The 27,920-nt window shown below is 44.7% G+C and overlaps 1 protein-coding gene across 1 annotated transcript in view; it reads right to left on the minus strand.

Annotated features, from left to right (window-relative positions):
• The window catches only part of UCHL1 (ubiquitin C-terminal hydrolase L1), a gene marked incomplete at its 3' end in the record, with an annotated part of 139,857 nt that extends 112,376 nt beyond the window's left edge, over positions 1–27,481 (minus strand). Inside the window, exons 1-2 of the mRNA XM_086964606.1 lie at positions 27,378–27,481; positions 26,801–26,929 (exon numbers count right to left, since the gene is read on the minus strand). Coding sequence (XP_086820732.1) covers positions 26,801–26,929; positions 27,378–27,410 — 162 coding nt within the window. The remainder of the gene's footprint in view (positions 1–26,800; positions 26,930–27,377) is intronic.
• Between the last annotated feature and the right edge of the window lie 439 nt (positions 27,482–27,920).

Here is a 27,920-nt window from a genome sequence, read left to right on the forward strand (position 1 = left end):
GCACCCTAGTACAGCGCCTCAGCAACGTCGGAATCCAGGACAAGGCGCTGGAATGAATCATCTCCTTCCTCGACGGAAGAACACAGAGTCCGCCTACCACCGTACAAGTCAGAGGCCTCCGAAGTCATCTGCGGCGTCCCTCAAGGATCCTCTGAGCCCCACCCTCTTCAACGTCTACATGAGCCCCCTCACGGCCATCGCACGCCAACACAACCTCAGCATAATCTCCTACGCCGACACCCAGCTGATCCTCTCCCTGACCAACAACCCCGCCACCGCCAGAGCCAACCTGCACGAAGGGGTGAAAGAGGTAGCCGAGTGGATGACGACCAGCCGCCTGAAACTGAACTCTGACAAGACGGAGGTCCTCATCCTGGGCTCTTCCCCCTCCGCCTGCGACGACTCCTGGTGGCCTCCCGCCCTGGGCACCGCACCCAAACCGACAGACCATGCACGCAACCTGGGCTTCATCCTGGACTCCTCCCTCTCCATGACCAGGCAAGTCAACGTCTCCTCGGCGTGCTTCAACATCCTACGCATGCTACGGAAGATCTGCTGGTGGATCCCCACCGAGACCAGGAAGACCGTCACCCAGGCCCTCGTCACTAGCCGACTGGACTACGGCAACGCCCTCTACACCGGTACCACCGCCAAGCTCCAGAAGAGACTCCAGCGGATCCAGAACGCCTCCGCCAGACTCATCCTCGACATCCCACGAACCAGCCACATCTCCGGACATCTGAGAGACCTTCACTAGCTCCCCGTCAACAAAAGAATCACCTTCCGCCTCCTCACCCACGCACACAAAGCCCTACACGACCAAGGCCCGAGCTACCTCAACAGCCGGATCAACTTCTACGCTCCAAACGCCACCTCCGATCAGCCAACCACGCCCTCGCCGCCGTCCCCCGCATCCGAAGAGCAAATACAGGAGGAAGGTCCTTCTCCTACCTGGCCGCCAAGACCTGGAACTCCCTCCCGACCGACCTGCGCCTGACCCAAGACCACCTCTCCTTCAGGAAGAAGCTGAAGACCTGGCTGTTCGAGCAGTAGCGGCACCCCCCCTCCCCCAAGCGCCTTGAGACCCTACGGGTATGTAGCGCGCTCTATAAGTGTCATTGATTGATTGATTGATTGCGTTCGCTATTTTGACAGTCATGGCGGACGTAGTTGAGAAGCGTTTACCTATGCTGTCCAATTTCCTGCCCTCCTTGTCTGGTGGTGCTGACAGTGGCGAGGATGGATTTCTAGAAGTCTTTTGAGCCGCTTGTGTGACTACAGAATCTGGTTTGGGGTGTGCATTAAGGCAGGTAGCTGCTGTTGATGGCGCTTTGTACTTTTTATCCAGTCTGGGCACTACTATAGAGACCGATGCTGGCGTTTGCATCAATTGCTGACCTTGCTCCCATATGTGTTCTATTATGGGAATAGATCTAGTTGTCTTCTTGATCGATCTTTAATATCATAAAGAAAACAGTTTCGAGACTCTATAGCCATGTGAAATCTTGTGGCTGCTCTTTCCACCAAGTTGTGGAAACCTCCAATATCCACTGGGGGGGGGAATCTGAAGTCTGAGGTTTAGGTGAGGCTGGAGAATGAGCTATGTACTCCTCATCCCTGTGAGAAGAGAGGTCATCCCGTACCTCCCCTTCTTCTAGTTCCTCTTAGTCATCCGATGACTGAACATTATGAACTGGTTCTTTCTCTTGAGAAAGATCTACAGGTGGTGGCCTTGTTTTTGGAGATGAATGCGTTTTGGAAGTTAATGTAGATTTCTCTTTTGGAGGTTCCGCAGGTGATTCCGGAAAACGTTTCTTGTAGTCTGCGATCAAGAATTGGAGATCTGAGACCATTGAAACTGGAAGGCAAGCCATAGGAGTGACCTGTTGTGTATGAACGGTCTCTTCTGTAATAATTACATCTTAGTCTGTGCTCTGGCACTTCACAATAAGATCTGAAGGACTAGTAGCTTGTTCATAGTGGTCTTCCTCAGATTCATCACTTTGTAGTAGGCAAGATGGAAGTAATCCTTGTACTCTACTTGGTGATGTTATTTCAGGTGTAATCTGAATCTTTTCATTCAGTTTGAGGAATTAAATCATCTTTTTTACGGCGTTGACGATGTAGTCGTCGATTGTCGTCGGTGCAGACGCAGATTGTTTTTCATGTGTCGCCGACGAGGTAGTCGACTGTTCCTTCGTCGACGGTTCCTTAGTCGTCGATGAAGTAGTCGACAGTGTCTTAGACGACGCGGTAGTCGACGGTGCCCTTGTTGACAGCACGCTAGACGCCGATACTTTCGCCGACGACGTTGCGCTTACCGTCGATGTCTTTGTCGACAAAGTGCCTGGAATCAATGGTGTCTTAGTAGTCAGTGCTGGCGTCGACAGTTTATGTTTCGTCACCGACTTGGTCGTCGCCGACGATGCCATCGACTGAACTTTAACATCGATTGCTTCTTTATAAGTATAATTGACGACCGAGGCTTACCCGCTGTCGACAATTGAGTTATAGATGTCGATGAGGAGGCTGATGCCATAGTCGTTGAGACCGTGGTCAATGTGGAAACATAGGTTGTCTTTAGTGAAGAATGCGTCGACTAACTCGTCGTCTATGACTGAGAAGGCTTTCTGAAGGTGGTAACTTCCTTTTCGGACGCAACAGATTTTACCTCAGAAGACTTAGAGGCAGCCTTTTTAGGAGGAACGTCCGTAGGGCCAGGGGAACTCACCCTAGGCCTCTTAAAGGACAGCTTGGATGACACCGAAGCCATTTCTCCTTCTTCTGAAGATACTGCTACATCTCTGTTTTCAAGTCTGCTTAACCAGAGTAGCAGTCTTTCTTCCCGGTCTTTAAGAGTCTTAGTAGAAAATGTTCTACATATTCTACATTCTTTCACCGAATGGTCAGGGTAGAGACAGTAGAGGCAAGTTTCATGTTTGTCATCAACATGCAGTCTTTTCTTACCGCAGGATGAACAGTCTCTGAAAAGTCCTTTCTTCTGCTGAGTAGACATTGTTGTTAGTAGAAGAAAATATTCAATTTCGGTGAGGAAAAGTAGTAATTCTTGAAATCCTGAGGAGAACTCAGGTGGAGACTCCCTAGCACAACGTGCGGTAGAAAATCTGAGAGACTGAGGCTCCTGGCAGGAAGGTTCTAGAGGGAGATGGTAGCTGATTGGCTACCATCTAGAGTTAAACCCTTTTTACGAAAGATAGATAGGCTACTAAGGTAAGGCTCTTAGGCCTACTTTTCTCTATGTATGTCTATAGGACATTACTTTTCTATTTACCGGGACTCCTATCGCGACGACTGGGAATGATTCAGGCATGTGAATCTATGAAAGACACCCATAATACTGGATAACCATAGTTCCAGCCAGAAGTGGTCTACACGATTAAGGGCTGCTAAATGGTGCTCCTATTGCATATTCCCTACATGAGCCCACCAGAGTGGTGCACGGCATATGGAACAATGGATGGGGCCGCAAGATGACAGGCAACTCTCCCATGGTTGAGAATGTGGTTGCAGCAGACCTCTGGAGGGGTTTGATAGGTGGGAAAAGATTAGGATTTCAGGAGTTGGAGAGGTCTGCAGCACCTGATTTAGTGATCACTCTGCCAGACTTTGGTCTTCAAAAGTTAATAGATACCTGCTGTTGTGACATACATTATAGCATCACCATAGATCAGTGGGGAACTTGTGATGGCAGCCCCCGAAGCTCCAGATCCATAAGGGCCTATTTTAGAAAGAGGAACTTTACTCATTTACAAATCCCTCAAAACCCACTCCCCTGATCTGGTTGTGCCCCTTGGAGCCCACTGGGAACAGTGGATGGTCCCATAGAGGACTCAAACTTGACACGCTTGCATGGCACCCAGAACAGATTCTGTTCAGACTTCAACATATTGCACAACTACTAGCACGACCTACATGACTCTAGCGTCTTAGGCGCACTGCAGACACCAGCATGTTGTTGCTGCTTGGGTACCCCCACTCATGTTTAGCAGATGGTGTGGGCCTGTCTGGTGACCATGAGGTACTGGGACAAGGTCACGGAGATCCTAGCCAAGCCAGTTAGCACACACCCCTCCCCTTTGCCCATTCTGTTGCGAGTGTGCCATGCCAGAAAAGAAGGCCCTGGTGGGGACCAAAGTGACTGGCAAGGAGGGATATTGAAGGACAGAGGTGGCCTTCTCCACCCTGGCTAAAATGGAAGACTGGTGCGAAATGCAGGAGAGGGCCATATACAAGGGCGAGGGCTGCCCCCCGTAAATGGTTGAGTACCATAGAATATCTTTAGGTCCATGTACAGGTTGCATGTGGAGATTTAATTCATGTCCTTAAATCACTATTGCAATGTTTTATTTGCTTCAAAATTAATAACATTGTGCTTATAAAAATTGGTAATACTAGTACATTTAGTTGCCACACAAATAGTTGAACATCGCAGCACAGTTCGATTTGGCAGAAACACCGAGATGGCAATGGACCATTGCTTCTTCCCACTACTCCCATTATTATTCCCCCACCCCCTCAAAATGCTCATCATTTATCAAAAAAAATACCCCAATTCTATACTGGAACTGCTATTTAGAATACAAAATCATGACCGAGGCAATATCTCATGAATATTTGTGTAATGCCAATATCGTAAACATGGAAGAGTATTGCAGTTTGCAAAAAGACATTGACACCCTCCTATTGCATTAGACCGATAAATGAGAATTCGGTCAGGACCAGAGGAGAGGATCATGCATCTATTTGCCTTAACCTAGCAGTCTTAACTTTCTTGAAACATAACAATCCCAGGAGCCTGGTAGTGTAGCACAAAAAACAGCCAGTCTGTGTAACAATAGTTCATAAAGGTTATCAATCAGGTTCCTCTTATGCCTGTAATAGTCCTTACTCATCCGATATCCCCTCTTTCTTCGCTGCTTGCAGCCTTCAGTGAAGTCTTTTTTTTCTCCCCTATGCATTTGGTTTAAGAGCATGTGTTCAGACTAGCGCAACAAGCTGGCTGATTGCAGTGTACAGTGCTAAAGTAAACCCGGTCTCTGGAGCATTTTCTGCTCTGAGTCCAATACTGAAGGTGCTGCACGGCACCGCAGTGTGGTCCACAAACCACCAGGTGGCGCTTCAACTCCATTGCCTTTAGTCTGCAACACGAGATTTCTGTCAGTTTACAACACTGACAGGATTGGACCCTGTAGTAACTTGGTCCAGACTGGTAGCGGTATTTAAGTAGTATTTATTGTATAGGTTAGAAGTCCAAATATTCAGCCTCACCCAGAGCAGCCAGCAAGCTGCTCAGCCATTTTCAACGGTTGCCTCCCACTTTCAACGTTCCAGATTTCAAAATTGAGAGAATCTCAATGGCAGAGCGTGAACCATATACAAATACAGAACCGAAAAACAAGGGAAGAGCTATATAGGGAATGGCTAGAAGAGACCATAAGGAAGAATACAGAAAAAGCAGTAGGAGACAAACTAAACAAGGGAAAATGAGGATAGAGATAAATAGGATGTATGGTGTTACACCCCGATCATTTGGATCACGGTACATTACATCCATGGACGTAGGAAGTGTGAGGGACGCGGGGGACATATCCCCCCCAGATTTTGGAGTGGGGGGACACTGGCACAAGGGTGGGGGGGGGGGGCGAGGGGACAAAAGAATTTCCCCTCTCCCTTATGTTATTCGAAGGGCCATTAGCGCGTGAAAGCGCTAGCTAGTGGCCCTGTACTTGACCTGTGACCTCACCTGCCGGCAGTCAAAGAGGCCACCAGCCCTCTGCCCTTTGTTATTCTGCAGTAAGGCTTGGCCAGTATGGGAAGGGCAGAGGGAAAAAACTATTTTCCGTCGTGCCCAGAGAAGGCAAGGACAGTGTCCACTTCTCCCGCTCTGCCTCTGGTGCTCCCCCCCCCCCCCCCCTCTCTCCCTCGTTATTCCTCCATCTCTTTCTTTGAACATTGTTTTCCCAGGGTGGGGGAAGTGCACCATTCATACAGGGACTGCAATACCTGCTTGAGGGGTGGAGTGGAAAACGTTTAATATGAGCGTTCAAGTGTTTTAATTATTTTAGCCTATAAAATGTGTACCGCAGCTGTGTTGAGGGATTTGGTCTTTTTTAAACCAAACTGCTCACATTTTGTAAGGATATAAGCAATGGACATTGAAACGGGCCCCTTCCTGATCCTGTAGTCAAGTCCTGAACTTATTATTCAGAAATCAGTAAGTGATTTTGCCTGAAGAGTTTAAAACTGTTAAGGTAATCATGTTGTTCCTGCTTACATTTCACATGCTTTGCTCATCCGTGCATTCAGTGTTTGCTTTTTACAGGGTGTTACATTTTTTGAGGCAGCATTTTACTCTTGTCCAATGCATAATTTGAGTCTCAGCACAATTGGGTTGTAGCTGAAGGCCGTGCCAGTTTCTCCCAGTGGGGCAGTATGGTGTTTAGTGGGGGAGAGGATGTGGCACTCTGGCCAGAGGTGACAAATTTGGAACTGGAGCACCATTTTCAGCAGTCATGACCAGTCCACAAGACCACTGACAGAGCTCATTCGATGCTATACTGTAGAATGCCCGATAGACCTTAGAAGCTCTGGTGTCTTCGCACCAGCAGGTGGACCCTAACGGTGGCAAGTGTGAGTTAACCTGGAAGGCCGTTCCACCACAATCCATGGAGTTCACCTCTAGTCCTGCGAGCAGGCATACGAAGAAGCACACACTAGAGCGACAGTGACGTCACTGAGGTTACAAAACCCTTGAGGCCAGTCCACCTTGTCCATTGGACTTTTTCAACACTAGTAGTGCAACTTACTAGGGGTTGGTAATGTTGGATTTGCATGCACTTTAAACTTTGGGGGTGATTATAATGGTGGTGGGACTGCCACATCACCGCCTTGTTGACCTTCCCACGCCATTCATGACTGCCCACCATGTTACAATGGCGGGAGTTTGCCTGGCAGTCAGGGAGACCAATCGCCACACACACTTCTCCCTTCCATAGGGAACGGAGAAGGCAGGGATCCTTGGGTCTTGAAGAAAGGAGAGAAAAAAGGTGTATCTGCTCTTCAGGAAGGATATACAATGCAGAAATGGCCAGAATAGCCACTCTGGCATTTCCTTTGTGGGCTGCAAGCTAATGATGCTTAATTTAAGTTTGTGTCTGCAGGTGAGGCGTAACTGTATTCTTTGTTAGAGACCGGTGCATTATTTAAACCATCAGACTGTAAAATCGAACAAGAGAAAGGCATCAAGGGTTGTTGGCAGAAGGGAAATATGAAACACAAAAAAGGAGAAAGCAAAGATGAGAAAGAACCTGGAAAGCAAAGATGAAAAAGAACCTGGAAGAGTGAGATAATGTGGAGGGAAAGTATGTTGGTGGATAAAGGAGGCAGGAGATGAAATCAGATAAGACAGCCTTGGTATTCAACAACCCAGCTCCGCCACAAATTCCCTCACTACCACCCTTTAATAGTGCTGCTCAAGTCTCCATAACAACTCAGATGCATTTAATTAGTTATATAGCGCCACTTATACCAGTGCAGGGTGTCAGCACTTAACATCATTCACAGAGGCAGTCAATCATAGGTGTGTAAATCTATGCGTAAAGGAAATGTTAAATAAAACTACAGGGTGTAGGAGTCACATGTCATTTATACTTGTAGACAGTATTGTTTAAGAGTGCTTGGTCTGGATGTTGGTAAGTGGGTTAATAGTAGGGGCAAATGTATCTGTCCCTGGCAATTCGGATACTACCTCAATATATAGCTCCGTTCTGGTCTTCGAAAATTATTCTCATGCTCAAACCTTGGTAGCTTGGCTGTGAGCAGGTATGTAAAGCAATTAAAAACACCAATTTAGACAATAATAAAGACAACACAATAAAAAAAACAATTTATAAAATTACAAAATCTCTTTAAAATGAAAAAATCCAATTAAGGGAACCGGGAATATGACTTATAACATAGAAACATATCCCTTTTGGTACATCTGGTCAAGCTGGACCTGCTCAAAGTCAAAGTTTCAGGCCGACCGCAATGAAGCCCTGCGGGGCTTTTTTACCTTCTGACTTAGAAACTTTTCTGGAGCTTTTCTTCACGGGGTCAGTCTAAGCCAGCCCTGATTCGGTGAGGGTTCGCCGGCTTGCCTTGCAACAAACTCCCGGTCAAACTTATGGAAGTTCAACCTCCGGAGCTTTCCAGCGGTACGAGCTAGGGATACAGGCTGGCACATTTGATGGTGGGTGGCTTGGCTCTCATGGTTTGCCTCAGTCACCTTTTCTAAGTTCGGAATTAGAAAGGTTTGCAAAGCGTTCGCCAGCTTGGGTTTCTGCCTATGCCCGATCAAACTCTGGAAGTGGGATCCCTGGAGCTTTTCAGCAGGAACCTGGGCAGCAGGCCAACTCAAGGCTGATGGTTGTCGGCTTGGCTGGCCAGAGTGAGTCAGTCCACTTATGGAGCATTTTACCAACGTTGCTCCAAACCTCTGGAACTTCTTCCTGAAGTTTTCCAAAGGGTTTCAAAGTGTCCAAAACGTACTCAAAGTGTCTGGAATCTCCAAGGTGGTCCTTGAAATGGACTTCAGTTACCACAATCCACTTGGACAAAACCCCTTCAAATTCACTGGTAGTTCTCCAGGCTATGGATTCTTGGTGGCCCAGGTGTGCTCTGTTAAACCTTCAGCTTGCAGGGAGTCCACTCTTTAGTCCTTTTGAAGCAAGGTAGTCTATAGGACTAATTCCAGACTGCGCAACAGGCACAATCTTCAGTCCAGGGCCTGGTTGGTTCAAATCAAACTCCTCAGCAGGTACCCTTCTTCTCCCAAGTTTGAAGCAGCATCATCAGAAAGGCTTTGTCCCTTTCAGATACGTATTCCAAGTTCTCTGGGTCAGGAAGGAGGACACTCTTGTCCAATGAGGTGCAGGGCAATGCTCCAGGGTATGACCACATCCTCTAAAGTGTGGCATTATTTACCCAAATAGAGCACAATTTCTGTTAAGTTCATAATGGCTGGTTTTTCAGCAGAGGGAGCTGAACGAACTAAACCATCATACAGGATGGCTTTATCTACCTATGTCCACTCACCTTACATCTGAGAATTCCTCCTTAATCCCCCCCATCCGGCTGTGGGAGAGGTGTAAATGAAAGTGATCTTCCAGTTTGTCTCCTTCTCTTGAAGAGCGTGGTTTACTACCCCTCCCCCTGGCTATGGCATTCCTTTGCCCAGTAACCTTCTCCCAGACAGGCCTCCTAATTATAGGGGCATTTATCACCTCTTCAAACAGCCAGTCCAATCCACTTACCTCTGACAAATCAAGGCAGGGTACTAGAGGGCTGAATTGTGGCTTGCAGACAAGAAAGTCTTATAACCAAGTCTGTACATTTTAGAATAAATTCAATACCACATGGTTGCATTTATCATTACTATTCTTCTGAGTCCTTTAATACTAGTTGTACAGCTTTCCTTTATCTAGTTAATTAATAACCGCTTGCAATGTTAACCTATGGGCTGGGGATCTGCAATGGAAAAATTAACTGGCCAATTTTTCTAATACGATTGACTATATAAGGACCCCAGGGCATAACTCATTTTATAAGGGTCCTCCTTGGGGATACCGGACCTCTAACCCCTGGGACACCTAGGGGGAACTCCTGGGGATACCCAATATGCCCCAACATTGTAGGTTATCAATTTGTAACTACCACAAGTCAAGATTGGGCACAATTTGCATTTTAAAAGCAGTCCTCCAACACGGGCCTGCTTTTAAACTGACTTCAGGCTACAGCAGTGCACACATGCAAGTGCAGGAAGGGATGCTGGACTCTAAACCACTATGCCCTAATATATACTAGGGACTTTGGTAGTTTAAATTTCCATGCCCTATTATGTACTGGGGCCGTATAGGAGAGATCATGCCAATCATGGAGGTACCCTACTAATAGTGCACCCTAGTGTATGTAGGTGTTTTTACTGTATTTGTAAGTCTTTTAACATTGCACTGGCCCTGGTTAGTCAGAGGCCAGGGTCAGTCAGAGTGAGGTACCACCAGTACAAGTCACCAAAAAGATAGGGAGTGCCCAGGGCACAGATGGCTTTGCAACACAAGAGAAGCACAAATTCAGCATTTAAAACATAACACCATGGTTGGGGGTTCTCTTTAATAATCAGAATTGATTTCCATCCTAATGAACCCATTTTCCAACCTTAGGATAATGAAAGACTGGGTAAAAATAACGTTCTAATCTATACCTTGCAGTTTTCATGCAGCTCTTTGTTGGTTAATAGCTCATTGTTCAAGGTTCGGATTTTAACTTATAAACTGCAAATAGCAAAATAATCTCAGACAAAAGCAGTAACTCACTGACCTATTCACATTATATGCATTTGGTGATCTGCCTGGTACACGTTCTTTGCAGCAAGCATATTAACACATTGTGGCTACCTTACCATGAGTCAAAACTTTTAGTCAGACCTCTGATCTCTCTCAATAAAGATCACCGAAATCATCACATTTTCATTGTTGCCTGAAAATTGCTGGAGACCAGGAATGCAGCAGCGGGTACTTTTCAAACCATTATGCACTTACAAACATGACGCCCTCACCCGAAGTCCGTGACCTTTTTTGCTTGGTGCATGAAGATGCAAAATTCATACTTTATTAAACATTTGGTCTGATTACTATGTGAATGTAAACAATAAAGCATACATGCAAACTGACTACATCCTGCTTCTCAATATTTCACTTCAAAACTATGCAACTGTATTTGTTTAACCCCTTCGAGGCTGATGACGAGCTGGGCTCGTCATGGTGTAGCCTCCTCAAACACTGATGACGAGCCCAGCTCGTCATGAACAATGGGAATTTAAAAAAGTCAGCATTCCAGAAGAATCAGTGCAGCGCGCATGTGGTTAACGGGGGTGATTAGTATAGCGTCAATGGAAAGTCCACAAGGTTTTCCCTGTCCCCCCCCCCCCAGAATTTTAGTGTCTCCTACGCCCCTGATTACATTGCTGTTTATACAACTTGCGCTGGACTTAGGAATAGTATGATTTACAATTTTAACTCCAGCCTATATACAGTAGGGAAGGTGTTGGAATAGTAAATATCACTATTACTTAGTCTAGAGCGCCCTCCCGTGCAAGTCGTGATAATGACTTGCGTTGTAAAAAGCGATTTTAATGTATTGCGATGTTTTGACCGCGTTCAGGTAGTTTCCCAGGTAAATCTAATCCACAGCCCATCCTCCATTCCAATAATACCAAAATAAGAGAAAAGATAAAAGATAAGAATGGAAACTGCTAATAGCTTCCCCCTTCACACCCATTGGCCAGACAAGTACGAGAGGGTAAGCCAGAAGAGAAATACAAAAGATTACACCTACTCCATCAAATATTGAACAAATAAACAGAACTAGGCTATGGTGTTGACAAAAAAAACCTGGAAAAACAAACGCCCTGTGTAATCGTAACCACACACTATGGAAATTGGATTGGGACCCAAACCACACACGCAATGAGGGTAACAACTCGCTTGTGCAGGGGTAAATGCGAGAGGAAGACATTGTGCACAGTTGCAATAAAGAAACACCCACACTGTAAAATGTGCACTATGTAATGAAAGTAAGAGAAAATGAGACCTCGAAAGGTCAAATGTTGTGCACCAAGTAGCGGGACCATAACCTACACTAGACACCTTTCGTACGGTAAAATCATGCACTAAATAGTGAAGGTAAAAGGTAAGCGTATGAAAGTCCATGTAAGGTCGTACCTCAAATGGAGGTCAAGTGTTAAGCACATAACGATGGAAGACCCAACAGACCTCAGAGAGGTCAAGAATTGTGCATTGAAGGAGCAGGGCTACATTCCACGCAACACATTGTATACTTTGATGTAAAACATTGTGCACTGTAACAATGGGCGTAGAACCCATAAAACACACCTTATGTAGGGTAAAAAAAACAAGAAACAACAACCTTGTGTGGAGGTCTGTTGACGTGCACTGTAGCGTTGGGGTAGGCCCATGCTTTACACACTATGTGGGGTAAAAAAAAAATTGAAGACTGTAGTAATGGGAAGACCCACACTGTACACCCAGTGTGGGGTAGTGGTATACGAGAATACTGGACCTGAAACCAAAACAGACTTAAGACTTGAGCTAGAATAACTGTGCAATCAAACCCCACAGGTCAAGAAATGCACTGTGCACGGATGGAACTAAACCTTTCCCACGCCTATCCCTTAGGGAAGAGAATAGACGTGAATGCCACTAGAAAATTCCTTACAAAGGAAAATAAAGTTTGGTATTACTACAAAATGTGTTAATTATGCCCAATAACTCTGCACAAATTAAAGTAACGTAACCTAAATGGTTCTGTAGTTGAGCATGCATAAAAACACTAATACAGTGCATATTCTTTAGGTAAGGCAACCTAAACGGAGGAAGTTGTGAAATGTATGCTGTGGACGGGAAAAAAGTTGGAAAAAAACACATTAGTAAACAAGCTCTAAACATTAACTATATGAATTTAACAAACGTTCACGCTGGTGAGCGACTTCTCACCAGAAATCCACATTCACTGCTTGTGTAACAAAACAAATGTCAACAAGCCATTTCACCCAAACTAACAATTTATGAGAAATTAGGTCACCAGGAAGAGAAAGTGATCGCATTCAAAGATAGTTTTTGTCCTCCACAGGTCAATAGACAAGTCAAACCATAGAAATTAGTCATGTGGCTCAGTCGGATGCAGGAAGATAAACAAAAAATACCTACAGAGCAATAAAAGAATCTGTTGGACCGATGTCATGAAGCACATTGGGGACAAAAAAACAAGCATTTGCAATGCAATAGGTCTCGCATTAGGAACGTTTGAGCTATTGGTCTTGTAAATGACAATTTTTAATGTATGTGTTGTTTTTGAAAATAGCTAAATTAATAGCTGTCATTTACAATGCCAATAGTTATAACTTTCGCAAATGTGACACCTATAGCATTTGTAATGCAACATGTTTTGTATTTCCGTAACTTAGATGTTTTGATATTACAAACAATGGCTTTTAATTTTTTTAAATAATTAATACTTAAAGGGATTGTAATTTATAATGGCAATAGCTTAAACTTTTGTAAATAACTTTTGTGAAGATTATGTTCAATGTATTTTATTATGACGAAAATCAAAGAACAGAAGTGAAATATTAACATCTTTTTGTGACATTTGTAATAAAACTTGAAACATTGAGAGAACATATTTGAACCAGTTGTTGAATGGTTGCACAGATTGATGCTGTGGAGGCCCCCCGAGGGAGGCCCAGAGGGATGCTGAGGTGGCGCAGTGATAATGTGGTGGCGCAGAGTGGTGCGGAGTGATAATGTGGTGGTCCTGCCGAGTGGTGCTCCCAAGTGGTGGTGAAGTGTCATTTCAGCTAACAGAGGGAGCCTCCGACAGATCATACCACATTAGGGAGTCATAACGGAGGGGGTCCCAGAATGCCATTAGTCACACAACACGATACACTTGATGTAGGAGTTGACATATGGGCCTTAAAATAAACTGCTAGAACGTTAGTCTATACACTAATCCTGCTTGCCTTTAGGTTTAAAGAGGTTTGTGGTTTTATATACCCAATGGCAAAATGCAAATATAGTTTTTGTAACGGGAACAATAATTATCACCAGGTCATTGATTATGGAGATGTGTGGTGCCAAAAACCAGGTTGCCTGCCCTTCACCACAACCGCCTCCTAGTAACTTAGGACTTCAAAGTCTCGTTGGAGAATAAGTCTGTTTCCTCCTCTAGAAGCTTCCTGGAAATATCCGACCTAGAAGTCTTGTCCAAAGATCACTTCTTTGCCATACAAGTCAACACTCAAAAGCCTGGCCGAAAGTTCTTACATTTACCACCACTCCATGAATCTCACAAAAGCTGATGCTGGTAAAACAAAAGCATTTTAAACGTTTAGAAACCCCGAACCAAAACCGGAGCCTGGCGGATTGGCAAAGTAAAAGCAGCATAAGATACAACACCCTGCCACTAAAAAGCTATTGGGGGAAATGCAGATAGAAAGAAAGAGGGCCGGGGGAGTAACGGGGTGGCGAGGTAAGGAGGAGGAGAGAGGGGTGGAAGAAACGAGGGCGGGGCTTAGGAGAAGAAAATCAGGTGAGTGAGAAAGGGGATGGATGGGAGACGGGGAGGGCTGAGATGGGGTGGAATGGGGAAATTTAGGAGGGATAGTGAACAAGGGGTCAGGAGACTGGAGTGAAATGGATCAAAAATATAAAAAAGCAAGTTAAAGGCACTTACTTTATGACGCGGAAATCAGGATGGGGCGACAGACGCAACATGCACGTTCACCATTGAGTGTGCGAGGAACAAGATGCGGCTTGGGGGAATGAAATTTATAGTGGCCGGGAAATGCTCTCGGCATTGCGGGGGCTGGGTGCGCATTCCTTTGAAGTGAGAGCACGGCCGTGAAAGTGAAACTGCAGGGGTGAATTTAAGGGGGGGGGGGGAGAGGAGAAGTGAGGCAGAGCATGCACTGGGGTGGATGCCTGAGGCAGAGTGCACGCTGGGGAAGCTACAGATGCCTGTGGGAGGGAGGATGATGGGTTTGATGTGGAAGCGCGTTTCGCACAAGTGCACCACATGAACTGTACGAAATCCGCAATGGTTTCAGAGCTTGGTTTGCCTACTATACTCGTCTATTAATCCCTGCGGGATATAATGGTCAATACCTAAAAAAAAAAAAATTTTAAATGTATTCTGCGTCCCAATGTTGGTTCTCTCAGGACCTAAAACTGAAGAACCTCGCTCTAAGGCAAGCTGCCCTGCGGGATATAATGGTCGAGACCTAAAAAAAAAAAATTTTAAATGTATTCTGCGTCCCAATGTTGGTTCTCTCAGGACCTAAAACTGAAGAACCTCGCTCTAAGGCAAGCTGAGCGTTGTTGGAGACGGACTACTCTCCAGATGGTTATGTAATATTACAAAGAGTATAAAAAAGCCATCTTTCAGACTAAGGCGGAATATTTCTCTACCAAATACTTAAACTCAGCAAACAAGTCCAAGGACATCTTCATAGTCAATGAACTAGCAAAACCAGTTATGCCCAAACTCCTTCCCTCACAATTCTTATGTGACTCTTAACCTCTACTTGGTCGAGAAAATTGCTTCCATCAAGGCCAGCATTTCCCCTTTACCCACAACGGCCCCCTTAGCCTCCTGTAAAAACGTATCATCACTTGAACAAAAGTTCATAGCCATTCTTGGGAAAGTTTGGTATGGTTCCCCACAGACCGCTGCCCTCACATTCTACCCAAGGCCTTCCTGAAATGCCCAGACCCACCTCTTGCATTAACTCCCTTAAACTTGGCATGGACCCAAACTTTCAAAAGCGCCGACATTGTCCCGATACTGAAAAGCCCAACTGATCCCCTGGTTCTCAGCAACTACCACCCTATCTCACTGCTGCCCTATTTAGGGAAAATCTTGGAAGCTCATGTCACGAATTGTCAGCTTTCATTGAACTTTCTCACGTTCTGGACCTGCAGCAGGCAGGCTTCCAATCAGCCCACTCAACTGAGTCAGGTATCCTTGCAGTAATGGATAAGCTCAGAAGAGGGGTTGACAGGAACCTCACCCAGACCTTGGTATTGCTTGATCGATCAGCTGCCTCTGACAGTCTATCATACTCTCCTGATCAGTGTCAGCAGCACTGGGATCCAGGACCTGGCAAGGCGTTTCCTCCTTCCTTAGCAACCGATTTCAAGCAGTCCATCTGGCTAATTTCTCAACCAAAAAAACAAAACTGACTTAATATCTATTGTCCCTGATCCATCTAAGCGAAAGAGGCTGAAACCTTCAACTACGCGGACAACATGCAGCTAGTGTTTATCAACCCCTCTCCTTCCTGTGTCCAATTTCCAGTCCACTAGGTTTCATTAGTAATTCGATGAATGCCAACCAACTGAAACTCAACCCTGATAAAAGCTCATTTTGACCGGGAGCCCTCAACCCTTGGAGCCCTAGTTTCTGGCCTGTCCTTCTGTGCAAGCCTCCACTCCAAGTAAACTGTTAAAAGTCTGGGAATTGTAATCAGCAGTGATCTGTCCAGGAAAGCCCAGATAAGCTTGGTGGTATCTGCTGATTTTCCATATACTGTGCATATGGAAAAAAAAGGCAGATTCCTAGCGCCCGAGGCCCTGACCTTGGTTGTGTTGGCCTTGGTAATCTCGCGTCACGACTACGCTAACTCATATGTTGGTATACCAGCTACATCGCCTGCAGTTGGGGCAGAACCACGCAGCCAGAGTAATCGCCCGTCAGCCCAGCAGACTTCATGTTAAACCCCTACTGAAGAGCCTACATTGGCTTCCAGTGGCCAGACGTTGCACCTTCAAATGGGCCGCAAGATCTTTAGAGCCCTCACTGGGAATGGACCTGCTTTCATTTCTTCTATGATAAAAGCACTATATCCCGTCTCGAAATCTGCGCTCCATCCTCATCCTTCTTTCCACTCTTCCATACAAACGTAAAACGCATGGAGAGCTCAGATTTACGGTTCTGGCCTCGCAATTCTTTAACTCGCTCCCTCTGGAAGTGAGAACTGCTTTCCCCTATGTCCAGTTCAGAAAAAGGCTTAAAACCTGGCTAATCTCCCAAGCACATCAGTGAGGTGATTTCCTGTTAACACTGCGTCACTTCCACCCTCTGCACCATGAAACTGCCTGGTGTATGTGCTCTTAAGAAGTCCTTTTAACAAAAGTGTCTCTTATCTTTTTACACCTCTAAGCCAATTGGGGAATGACTGGACTCTACGCAGTACCTTATTTCACTTTAAAAAGCCAGTATCCTACACCCAGTGTCTTATACATATAAGTATTAAAATAATAACTTCCAGCGAACAGCTACAAGGCCCAAGAGTGAGCGGAGTATTGAGTGCATGAATGAAGGGCAGCTTGAAATATAAGCAGCTAGACGGCCAAGGCGTATGCAAAGACAGATAGCTGCAAGAAAAGACTAGGGGAGTGGCTGCATGAGTCACCAATGCATTGGTAATCAAACCTTAATCCACAAGTGACTGAATAAAAATTAATGGTTTTCTGAGTGATTAAGTGCATGGATGCATGAGCAGGCAATGCATGTATTGATGGATGCCGGGGTAGAGGTGGACACCCTGTGCCTTTACAACCCAGTAAACAGATAACACATCCTCAAATGCAAAACTAAGATATATTCACACTACAGTAGGAATGTCCATATATTCCTAGTTTCTTCTGCACTGTATCAGCTGGAGCTTAGATGGCTAAATTAATGGAGACTCCTAGAAGACTAATTTTCAGGAAGCCAAGCACAAGCCCTTTACTAATTTTAACAGTTGTGGCACTAGAAAGATAGTTTATAATTTGAGAGAATTAGCCAGCAATTGCACTAGTGTCATTTTCCCCTACCAAAGGATGCAACAATCTTAAAATCTGGAACACCTGCAGAAACATCTAGGGATCATTGCACTGAACTGGTAGCACAGCATCAATAGCTACCATGAGCAGGTCAAGTTTATCCAACACCCACACAGCCCTCCCAGACCCTGGAGATTTAAAGCACTTATTGCCCTTCACCAAGTATTTGCTGGGTACTCTTGCACAGTAAATTCTGCAGAAGACCAGTTAACTTACTGTTCCACATTACTGATGCAAGGACGGAGCTCCATTTCTGCGCAATCTCTTGGCAGCAGGATATAACGTCTAGCAGGACATCATTAGGTACTGGGAGTTACGAAAGGGATGGATTCGTTTTAATAAATTTGTGACTGTGTGCACTCCGTTTTTAGGACAGACGGGTTACACGGACAGAGTTAGTGTACGCTTTTCTAACAATACCTGAACTTATGCTTAAAGTAATTTAAAGTTTGTTTTATATGTATGGTGACTACTCGGCTTCTGCAAATCGAGGCAATGTTAGTGACAATGTCAACATTCACCAAATGCATGTAGGACATGGGTACATCGATAGGGTGGATGTGCCTTAAATTCATCCAAGAGAAGAGATTAATAAGCAAACACAAGTATTTAAACTGTCTTGGGTTGTGAGGGTGGAAATGCCCTGCTCTTCGTGTGGTTCAGGACTTTGGTTTCAATAAAACATTCACAGATATGGTGCCAGCCCTTTCAGAAGGCTTCCAAGTCAATCTAGATTAAATTAACTTTCATCACCCTCCCCCACACCCATTTAGGCTCCAAAGGGTGCGGCGTTAGAGAAAAATGACAAGTGCGTCTGATCATAGAACTGATGTCCATTTTAACAAGGGCCTCCTGGATCAAATCTGTTGGCATCTTGGTATTGTAGTTTGAGGCCAGAGCAGCCAGAGACCACTGATAAGCAAAGTGGATTGGGCAGCCTCGTTTTCTGGTTCGCTGCGGTTGCTACACATACATACGGTCAGCATGAACAGTAACGAGACCTTCAAAACTGAGCTGCAGGATTGTTGCAGAGTTGATGGTGCATGTTTCTGCTACCAGTAGGAGAAAAACAAGGAATATCCTCGTGGGAGGAGGGGGTTAATATAGCTGTGAGGGACAAAAAGCTGTTTGGTGCTTTAGAGCATTCCCAGCATCTAGCACGGCCATGAGCTAATCTCTTGGCTAGCCTCACCAACACAGGTCTACTAGTTGGACCAGAGTTTCCAAATGATGGATATGAAGTAAGCCTATAGGCACATGACATTTGTACTTCCCAAGCAGATGTCCCTTAAGGTGTTGGAAGCGCACACTGGTGGGGCTTCTTGTGCAAGATAGCACACTTCTCTGGTATGTCTCCCCTTAGTGCTTCCTTAGCTGCCTCCAGCTGTTCCCACCACCACTGGTTTCACAGCCCAATCCTTTTCCGCCACCCTTCCCCCTCCCCCAAATATTCAATGCTTAAGCAGATTAGGTAAGGCAGCGTCTGGGAAGCATCATCCTGATTTAAAGTGTAGTCGTCCTCCTCTCTTGAAAGAGCCCAACTAATCTGACAGCTGGCCAAGATTTCTGTGGAATTAACTTTTCTGTATCACACTGAATCTTGCAGTGCACTAGGGTAGGAAAGGTTTCTTTGAGCACACACAAATGAACGTACAATTATTTCAGAAGAAATAACTTTATTCCTAAACTATGTTGAACAAATTCTTTAATATGAGCAAAACAAATTACACTGGGTGATACAATTGCCACACATTTTCGTTTGTGCACGGATTTCATTAGTAAACCAAGTCTGTGCAAATGTAATGGTCATTTCAATTGAAAATGTGTGGTCTGTGATGGCAGTGCGCTACTATACCATGCAAGCTCCACTCTAAACCAGCACACTATGCTACTTCACGCTACACCAATCCACTCTACCCTGTACCACTACGTCAATCCACTACGCCATTACACTGCAGTCAAGGCTAATGCACTTTTACCAGTCAACTGGACGGAACTCCTCTACACCACTAACTTAGCAATGCTCAATAGCCAGGCTGGTGTACAACATGGCTAAGACATTTATTCAAGTTACATTAGTTAAGTTCATAGGAGTGAGGGGGTTGAAATAAAGTACAGCCTTTAGTGTACCATCCACCATTTTAACTATTTCAATGAAACAGCACAATATATTTCCAATGAAGTACTCAGCACAGGATAATGGGGGCGGTACTCAAATCCATTTGCACACAATTGACCTTTCGGAAAATGAGAGGGTAGAGTAAATTGGGTATGTGTTATGACACATGGATTCATATTGTGCAGATTTGGTTCTCCTACACAGCTAATATAGCTTGGCAGAATGCCAATTGATAAACAGAACCACTGGACAGGCACAGGCAAGAACAAAGGTTGTGCATCAAAGCTTGATTAGTGAGTGACTATTTGAATCCAACAGCCAAGGCAATGTTCTACTGCCAATTTACAAAAATAAGGAAGGTGCATCCCACTGAATACATATAATATGCATTTAAGGCCACTTGACATTTAGGGCCGGCATGTCAAAGTTTGCAAAACATCAAAATTACACGTGGAGTTTAAATCCAGGCTGTAAAATAAAAGGGATGGACAATTGCCATAAGGGATGGGAATTATTTGGAAAATCTTGCGGTACTAATTACTGCAGGTAGTTTTCAAATGCCCCCCACAATAAAACTCAAATTACACCTTCAAGTTTGTCTTCAAAAATTACCAGGAGCAGTATTACTGCATGTTTTATTGTGTTTACTGTAACAGGTTTGAGGTAAAAAGTTCAGTTCCCACCTAAATATATATTGCAATAAAATATAATGACGTACTAGGCAAGAAAAGTCATGTTGTGCCTCTCAAAGGCCTTTGATTACATATAGACTAAGCATTTTGGTATAAAGTCCCTTAGACCCTGACATTCAGGACATACGGTGAGCCATTTATGAAGACTTTGAGACCCCTTTAGCTACCCAAATGACATCTGAAGGGGGTGTCATTTTTAGGTCTAGCCTGAGCAGCTCATGTGCTGCTCCATGCTGTAGTATTGGTTTGTCTAAGAACTCTGGGTGCATATGATACGTATTACAGTATCGAATAAAGTACTTAAAGAACTTCCTTGGCACTAACCACTTACTACAAGCTGGCTTGATGAATTACTGCAGAGAATTTTGAATTTATATTTCATGGATGGACACTAGATCTAAGAAAATACTCGCCTGCAACTAGGTTATGCCCTGATGTAGACAAAACATGCGAAGCTTATTGACTTTTATACTAGTTGTGGCACGTACCAACACAAGAAAATTTCTATGAACAAAACAGGTTAATTAGTTAAACAAAACGAAAATAAGTGATATTTTAACATTTCCTTATTTTGTAATATTAGCTCGTTTCGCATAAACAGACACAGACAAGTAGGCAAAGAGACACAAAAGAACCAGGTGGGATTAAAGCCCCTTTTACCTCCTTACCCCACCATGGCTTTCCTCATTGTGCCGCCTCAATTCCTTGCAAAACAGCATGACGGCGAACACACAGATCATGCAAGTGAGCCCACGCTCAATTTAGTGGGGGGCTCAGCTCAGGGCTATAAAAGTGCGTTGGCTGTGATTGAGCAGGATTTTGCAAAAAGAAACCTGCTTAAATGAATATCCCAATACGAGGTACTAACAGTAAGTAGTAATGGAAAACAAATGTGCACCTTACATAAGCAGGAATTAGCTTTGTGCATGTATGAACTAATCTGAAATAGATAAGAACTAAAAGTATTTGCAGTGTGCTTTCAAAGAAAAGAGAAATAATGCATGACTAGGCCACATGTGCATTCCTTTGTTTGCTTGTTGCTTGAAATAAATGCTGCTTGTGCTAGTAAACAATAGGGAATAGTGCAAAGGTGGGTGGTAAATAGGCAATCATTAATTATATGATGCACTTTTGACTATGTCCTCTTTACCATAGTGAGCTGAAAGGTCATCCAGGCTTTAACTTGGCCTTCTAAAGGAGGGGCAGACTAAGTAAGTGAAATTGATCTGTCAAAGGCAGACCGAAGCGCAGCGCACAGAAAAAAAGGCATAGGGTTAAAGGTCAATGTAATGATCGCCTGCCAAGGGATGTGACGGACAGTGGGACAAAAATACTCCTTCCGTGGACATTGCTTAAAATTATGTGCAATTGTAAAATGTATTAAATCGTGTGAACTGAACAATTGTGAAATCATGGGAATGGGTGTAGAACAAGGACTAAGCCCAACGTTTGAATGAAGTCAGTGGTGCGACACCACCTCCCAATTCCACCAATCTGTCAAGTTAAGTGAAATGTTTCAACTGATGTGGGACGGACATATAGGTTTAAGGGTATAACTGAGGTGCCTTTGGGGGTGTGGTTAGGCTGGCTTCAGAGAGAGGGGAGATGTGTTGCTGTCAGTCGGTTTGCAGAGAGGCCTAGCTGGCCCTGTCCTGTTCCTGTACTCTTGGTTCCCTGACTATTTCAGGGGACCCCCACCATCACTTTGACCAGAGGGGTGGTTTTCTATAGAGCTACAGATCCTGGGGGCGGGGGGTTGTATTTTTATGACTTGTTCTTGCAAAATTACTTGCAAATGTATTTGGTCTCTGAAACTCTTCACCTATCCACCCATTCATTATATTGTTTTTACATTATTTATGCTGAAACTGATGTCTCTTAATGTATCCACACCTTCATGTGTTACCGTATATTGAATGAATAAGTTATACTCTGGTTGCATTAATTGAGGTTTTCCCTTCTTTCGGTGAATTTCAGTATTTTCATTTGTGACGGTACGCATTGAGCATTTAAGGGTTTGGAAAAAAGAGGACCCTGCATACAATAGACCTTGCTAACTGTAAGGAAAGAACATTGAGCATTAAATTTGAGATAAAGCTTTATTAGCTTTACCGAGAGTGATTATTTAGCGGACAGGATAGTTACAGTATTACCATCAACTATTCAACTAATTGATTCATCGACCAATTGGATGTATAAGTTACTTGTGTGATGTCACTTGGGTTTTAAAAGGAAAATAATTGAACATATATAATTTGACCCCAGCGCATCGAGGATTTGGATGAACGAGTATGGGACAAAGTTCTGTGATAGAGTATGGATCCCTGATCAGGTATTGATGTAGCACTGGATCAGCTGTCAAAGAGACAGGCTACCACCACTAGAGGCCAATGCGCCAACCCTTCACGAGTACCGTACTCTCCACGGCAGTAGAGAAAAACTGGTACTCCGTACCTGTGAGTACCAGCCCATTTAAAGCACTGAATAAAGGAGACACTTTGAACCTATAAACAACCAAGGTATCAGAGGGTCTCAGCAAATGTGCCCAGAAGTAGAGAAAAACCAACCAAATACCCAAAAACTCACAAGTTGAGTCACAAAGCTCTGAAGGGATGAGGAAAAATACCCATCAGTCACCATTCGGATCCGCCCTTCATCATTTGGGATTTTATCCGAACCACCCGTCTGAGAAGAACTGTGCCACAATCAGAGGTCAACCCGGTGGTGGGGGGTATCCTCAGAAGGTATAGGCAGCGACAGTGTGGTGTGCCACTCTATGTTGGTGAGTGGCCAGAGAAGTGGGACTGGGGTGTGCAGTGCAGAAAAAAAGTGTGTGAGAAAAGAAACCAAGAAAAAAGTGTGTTTAAAATTGGTTTAGAAAAAGCACTAGACAAAATTTATTCCACGTGTGCTTAACATACCAATGTTAAAAATCAGTGCGACCTAAGGCTGTCTGTTTATGTAGACCGCCTGAGGTAAGGGTGGTCGACAAGTTTCTGCAATCTTTGGACTATTGCGTCCTTGCATTCATCAGGACCAAAGTATAATAAAAGCTACTGCACCAAGTGAAAAGTAAATTAAGTTAAAGGTGACACCAAGAAAACATAAACAAGTGCTTAAGGTCACCTGAATGCTACGGGTGCCCTTACAGTCTGTGTGAATCACTCGATCTGTAAGGTAGACTAGCCTCACCCCACCTGGCAGCGGCTCAGGGGAAGATGAAGCACCGCTCTATCCGTCGCTACTCCGGGCCGGCGTCCTGGGGGGGGAAGTACCGACGGATAGAGCAGTGCTTCATCTTCCCCTGACCCGCTGCCAGGTGGGGTGAGGCCAGTCTACATTACAGATCGAGTGATTCACACAGACTGTAAGGGCACCCGGAGCATTCAGGTGACCTTAAGCACTTGTTTATGTTTTCTTGGTGTCACCTTTCACTTAATTTACTTTTCACTTGGTGCAGTAGCTTTTATTATACTTTGGTCCTGATGAATGCAAGGACGCAATAGTCCAAAGATTGCAGAAACTTGTCGACCACCCTTACCTCAGGCGGTCTACATAAACAGACAGCCTTAGGTCGCACTGATTTTTAACATTGGTATGTTAAGCAAACGTGGAATAAATTTTGTCTAGTGCTTTTTCTAAACCAATTTTAAACACATTTTCTTGGTTTCTTTTCTCACACACTTTTTTTCTGCACTGCACACCCCAGTCCCACTTCTCTGGCCACTCACCAACATCGAGTGGCACACCACACTGTCGCTGCCTATACCTTCTGAGGATACCCCCCACCACCGGGTTGACCTCTGATTGTGGCACAGTTCTTCTCAGACGGGTGGTTCGGATAAAATCCCAAATGATAAATGGGCGGATCCGAATGGTGACTGATGAGTATTTTTCCTCATCCCTTGAGAGCTTTCTGTGACGCAACTTGTGAGAGTTTGGGTATTTGGTTGGTTTTTCTCTACTTCTGGGCACATTTGCCGAGACCCTCTGGTACCTTGGTTGTTTATAGGTTCTTATGGGGATCGTATCCAGGGCATGGTCTTTAAACTTCCCCTAGGTCCTCCTCCACTGTAGTGTTTGACACTTTGAACCTATACTGGAGCTTGACTATTCTCTGGTGCACCTTTCTAGGTGCTATAATTCTTGATCTGCTGGACAGTGGCACCAAACAGCGGCAGGTGCCAGAAGAGTATTGCACAGGACACTAGATATTATGTATATTATGATTGAGGTGAAATATTTCTCCCACTGTTCTTTTTTACTGTTTTCTTTAATGGCTTTCTCCTACTGCAGGAATGACCTACTTTCCTGCACCTTCCAGCACACCATGCTTGCTTTCACTTACAAAGCTGCCTGGGATACCAGCACCCGAGGTCTCGCATTTACAAGAGTTTGAGCTATTGGCATTGTAAATGACCATGCCTTTTATTTAGATCGTTAGTTATGAAAAAGATCAATTAAAGGCACTGTCATTTAAAATGCCAATAGCTTATACTCACAAGTGCAAGACCTATTGCATTGCAAACGCTAGTTAAGTGCAGTGCTTTAAATAGACCGGTATTCACCGGTACTGAGTACCGGCACTTCATTTTCTCCCCTTGAGTACCAGCACTTTTTTCTAGAAGAAAGAGTACTGGTACTTATGGGGATCTGACTTTAACCGAGGCAGCGAGCTCCCTTTATTCCTCAAGTTACACTACGGCAGCACCTTTCAAGCACTGCACGGCATCAATCAATAGAGCTCTTCACCAGGACCCAGCGGGAGCTGCTTTGTAAATCAGAGCAGGGGTGTGTGCTGAGTCATTTGCTTATCCAAAGATCTTTCAAAGTGGGCGCTAAGAGGGGGCTGTAAAATGTAATGGGTGGCGGTGGGAGGAAATATTCAGGACATAACGTATGGGAAGGCTTTAACAGTTGCCACGCATCTGAATTGCTTTCTTGCACACTTCCACACTCGCCGATACCTATTTCATCGACCTTGGACAGACCTTCAGACCAATCAAAAAAATGTGGAGATTGGCACCTTGTTCCCCAATACAGACTTAGTCAACTCTGGCCCCAACTCCGGTTAACAAATGTTCCAGGAGAGACTTTTATTTTATGCGTTTTTATATAGCGCCGACTTTACCCGAAGGAGTGCTTCACAATAGGACAGTAATGATACATGTGGAGAAAATTACAAGTGAACAAATTACAAAAGCAAACGTTAAGTTACATGAGGCAAAAGTGACAATTGTGAGCAGGGCACAAGACCTATAAAGATAAGTGGGGGGACTGATAGTATGCAAATGACCTCATGACGTCACATACTAAACTTGTCCCGGTGTCTGAAATTTACACCAGGACACGTTCAGCATATTTGTGGGCCCCAGCATCTTGGCAGGGGGGACTGCGTCCACCCTGTGGAAAGAGTGGGGGACGCCGTCCACCCTTGTGGACCCCCGACTCGAGCCAACAAAATACAAGAGGTAGTAAACGATACATTACAGGAGGAAAAAGTGGTGTGCAGGTTACAAAAGCATACAAAGTACACTTCGAGGTATAGTACTGCAATAAATGGCAGACACTTCAGCACAAGAACAAACATTACATGAGGCAATTGTGGCACTTGCGCAAGTATCTAAAGCAAACAAAGTGTAAGAGGTAGCAAACAGTATGTTACAAGAGAAAAGTGACGTATGCATGTTACAAAAGAGTACCAGTACTGGACAGATGGCTCAGTGGGCTGTAGGCCACCGGTTCGATTTAAGGCAGGCTGAAGCAGCATGTAATCCTTAGGCGGTTGATAAAATGCATGCAGATCGTGCATACAACCTTGGCACTGTCAAAAAGCTAACCCCGCCCCTTGTCCCCCCTTAGCCCCGCCCTAAACTCCGCCCACTGGTCCTTTTGGTGAGTACCTGCACTTATTTTTATCCATTAAAAGCACTGGTTAAGTGTGAAGCCAGAATTGATAAGTTCAAGATCCGATGTTGGGATCTTTCAATAAAATCCTTGCTCAATGGTGCTTTAACCATTTACAACTCAAACTGTTTAAGGTCAGCAATCATACGTTCTAATATTCGAAAGTCGGACATGCCTACGCTAGGGCTACAAGTTTATGAAAGTATTCCCATGTGTAGATGTGGTTGGTTTCATAAAAAGTCACCTAAAGTCACACATGCCTAGCAGTAGAACGATTCCTGCCTGACCCGCAGCACGGTTTGTTCCTTCAACCTTATTTCTTACTTAAAAAAATAGTTTTGGTTACAAAAATAATTGACAAGAGAATATACACACACGCACAGACACTCCCATGAATAGGAGCTCTTGAATTACCTAAAATTGCAGCAAGTATTTTAACAATAGTAATAAAGACAGAATCGTATTTTTCACTTCAAAATAAAATTCACACATGTTTCTCCATTCACTGTACGAAAAGAAAGTAAACCCTCTTTAGTTGCAAAAGAGGGAAGGCGAGCCGCGTACCCAACCAACTGAACTTCTGCAAGAACGCCGATTGCTCTCAAGGGGTTTACCTGAGCGGTGAGGGGAAAGAGCAGAAGCAACGCGCACACTGGGCTCGGTACAGATTCAAGGGTCTCCTCTGAGAACTCCAGTACGTCCACGAAGTGCCACCCAGGAGCCACGCCCAGCCGTCCCAGCATCTGCGGACAGAGAGGTGCAGTGAGAGTAGAAATATCCCCCATTTAGGCTTAAAATTACAGCTTCGTCCCAGTCACTCCCTCCTTAAGCCACCTAGGGCCCCGTCCCATTTCAAACACGCAGGTGATCAAGATTCCGGCTAGCACAAAAATAATATCGTCCCTTCATGGGGTAAATAGGGGGACATTAAATATAAAACTAATTTGAAACAGCAAATGTAAAAATGAAATAAAGACGCCCACGTTCCTTAAAGATCAACAGGGCGAAGTGACGCGGTTCAGAATTATCAATTCTACAGAAGGCGGGGCTCCATGTTGTAAATGGGCTCACCTTGGTCAGCATCTAAAAAAAAAAAGATAACGGGGAGAAAGAAAGGTTAGCGTTTCGCACCAACGGCAACACCACTCTTCGCCTACTCAAGCCCACCCGCTGCTGGGGAAAAGCGCCCACCTCTGGGTTAATCTCCATAGGCTTCCACTGCATTTTGGCGATAGTCGACACAGTCTAAATATTAAACGCAACCAAAACACTCCACTCCGTGCAACCGTTAACGTGGGGAGGCTAAGGGCGCGGTCGGCAGATTTATATACACCCGGACCGGTACCACTGAAAGCAAAAGGGGGGAGAAGATAGGTACCAATTATCAGTGACTCAGCGAATACCGGTGACGCAGTTAGGAAAGCAACGGTTCGTGCCGTAGGGTGATGAGGGTTGGAGGTGGCCGGACTGTGACCAGCATAAGGGTGGCACTGCAGTTATGTTTATCCGTATATGTAAGAAATGGCATGGTCCGAGCCGTGTACCCTTAACAGCGTCGCGGAGTCTGGTGAGCGTGTTTCTTAAACGCACGTGTCTTTTTGTACCATTCATCTCAGCTCAAGAACCGTCAATCGTTGGTTTTATAGCACTGCATTTTCCAATTATTCGTATATATTTGGTACCAAAATGAATAGCTGTCTTTTACACAACGGTTAAAAATCGGAGTACCTCTGT

This window comes from Lissotriton vulgaris, chromosome 3_2 (genome assembly GCF_964263255.1).
Source record: "Lissotriton vulgaris chromosome 3_2, aLisVul1.2, whole genome shotgun sequence".
In the NCBI taxonomy this organism is placed as follows: domain Eukaryota; kingdom Metazoa; phylum Chordata; class Amphibia; order Caudata; family Salamandridae; genus Lissotriton; species Lissotriton vulgaris.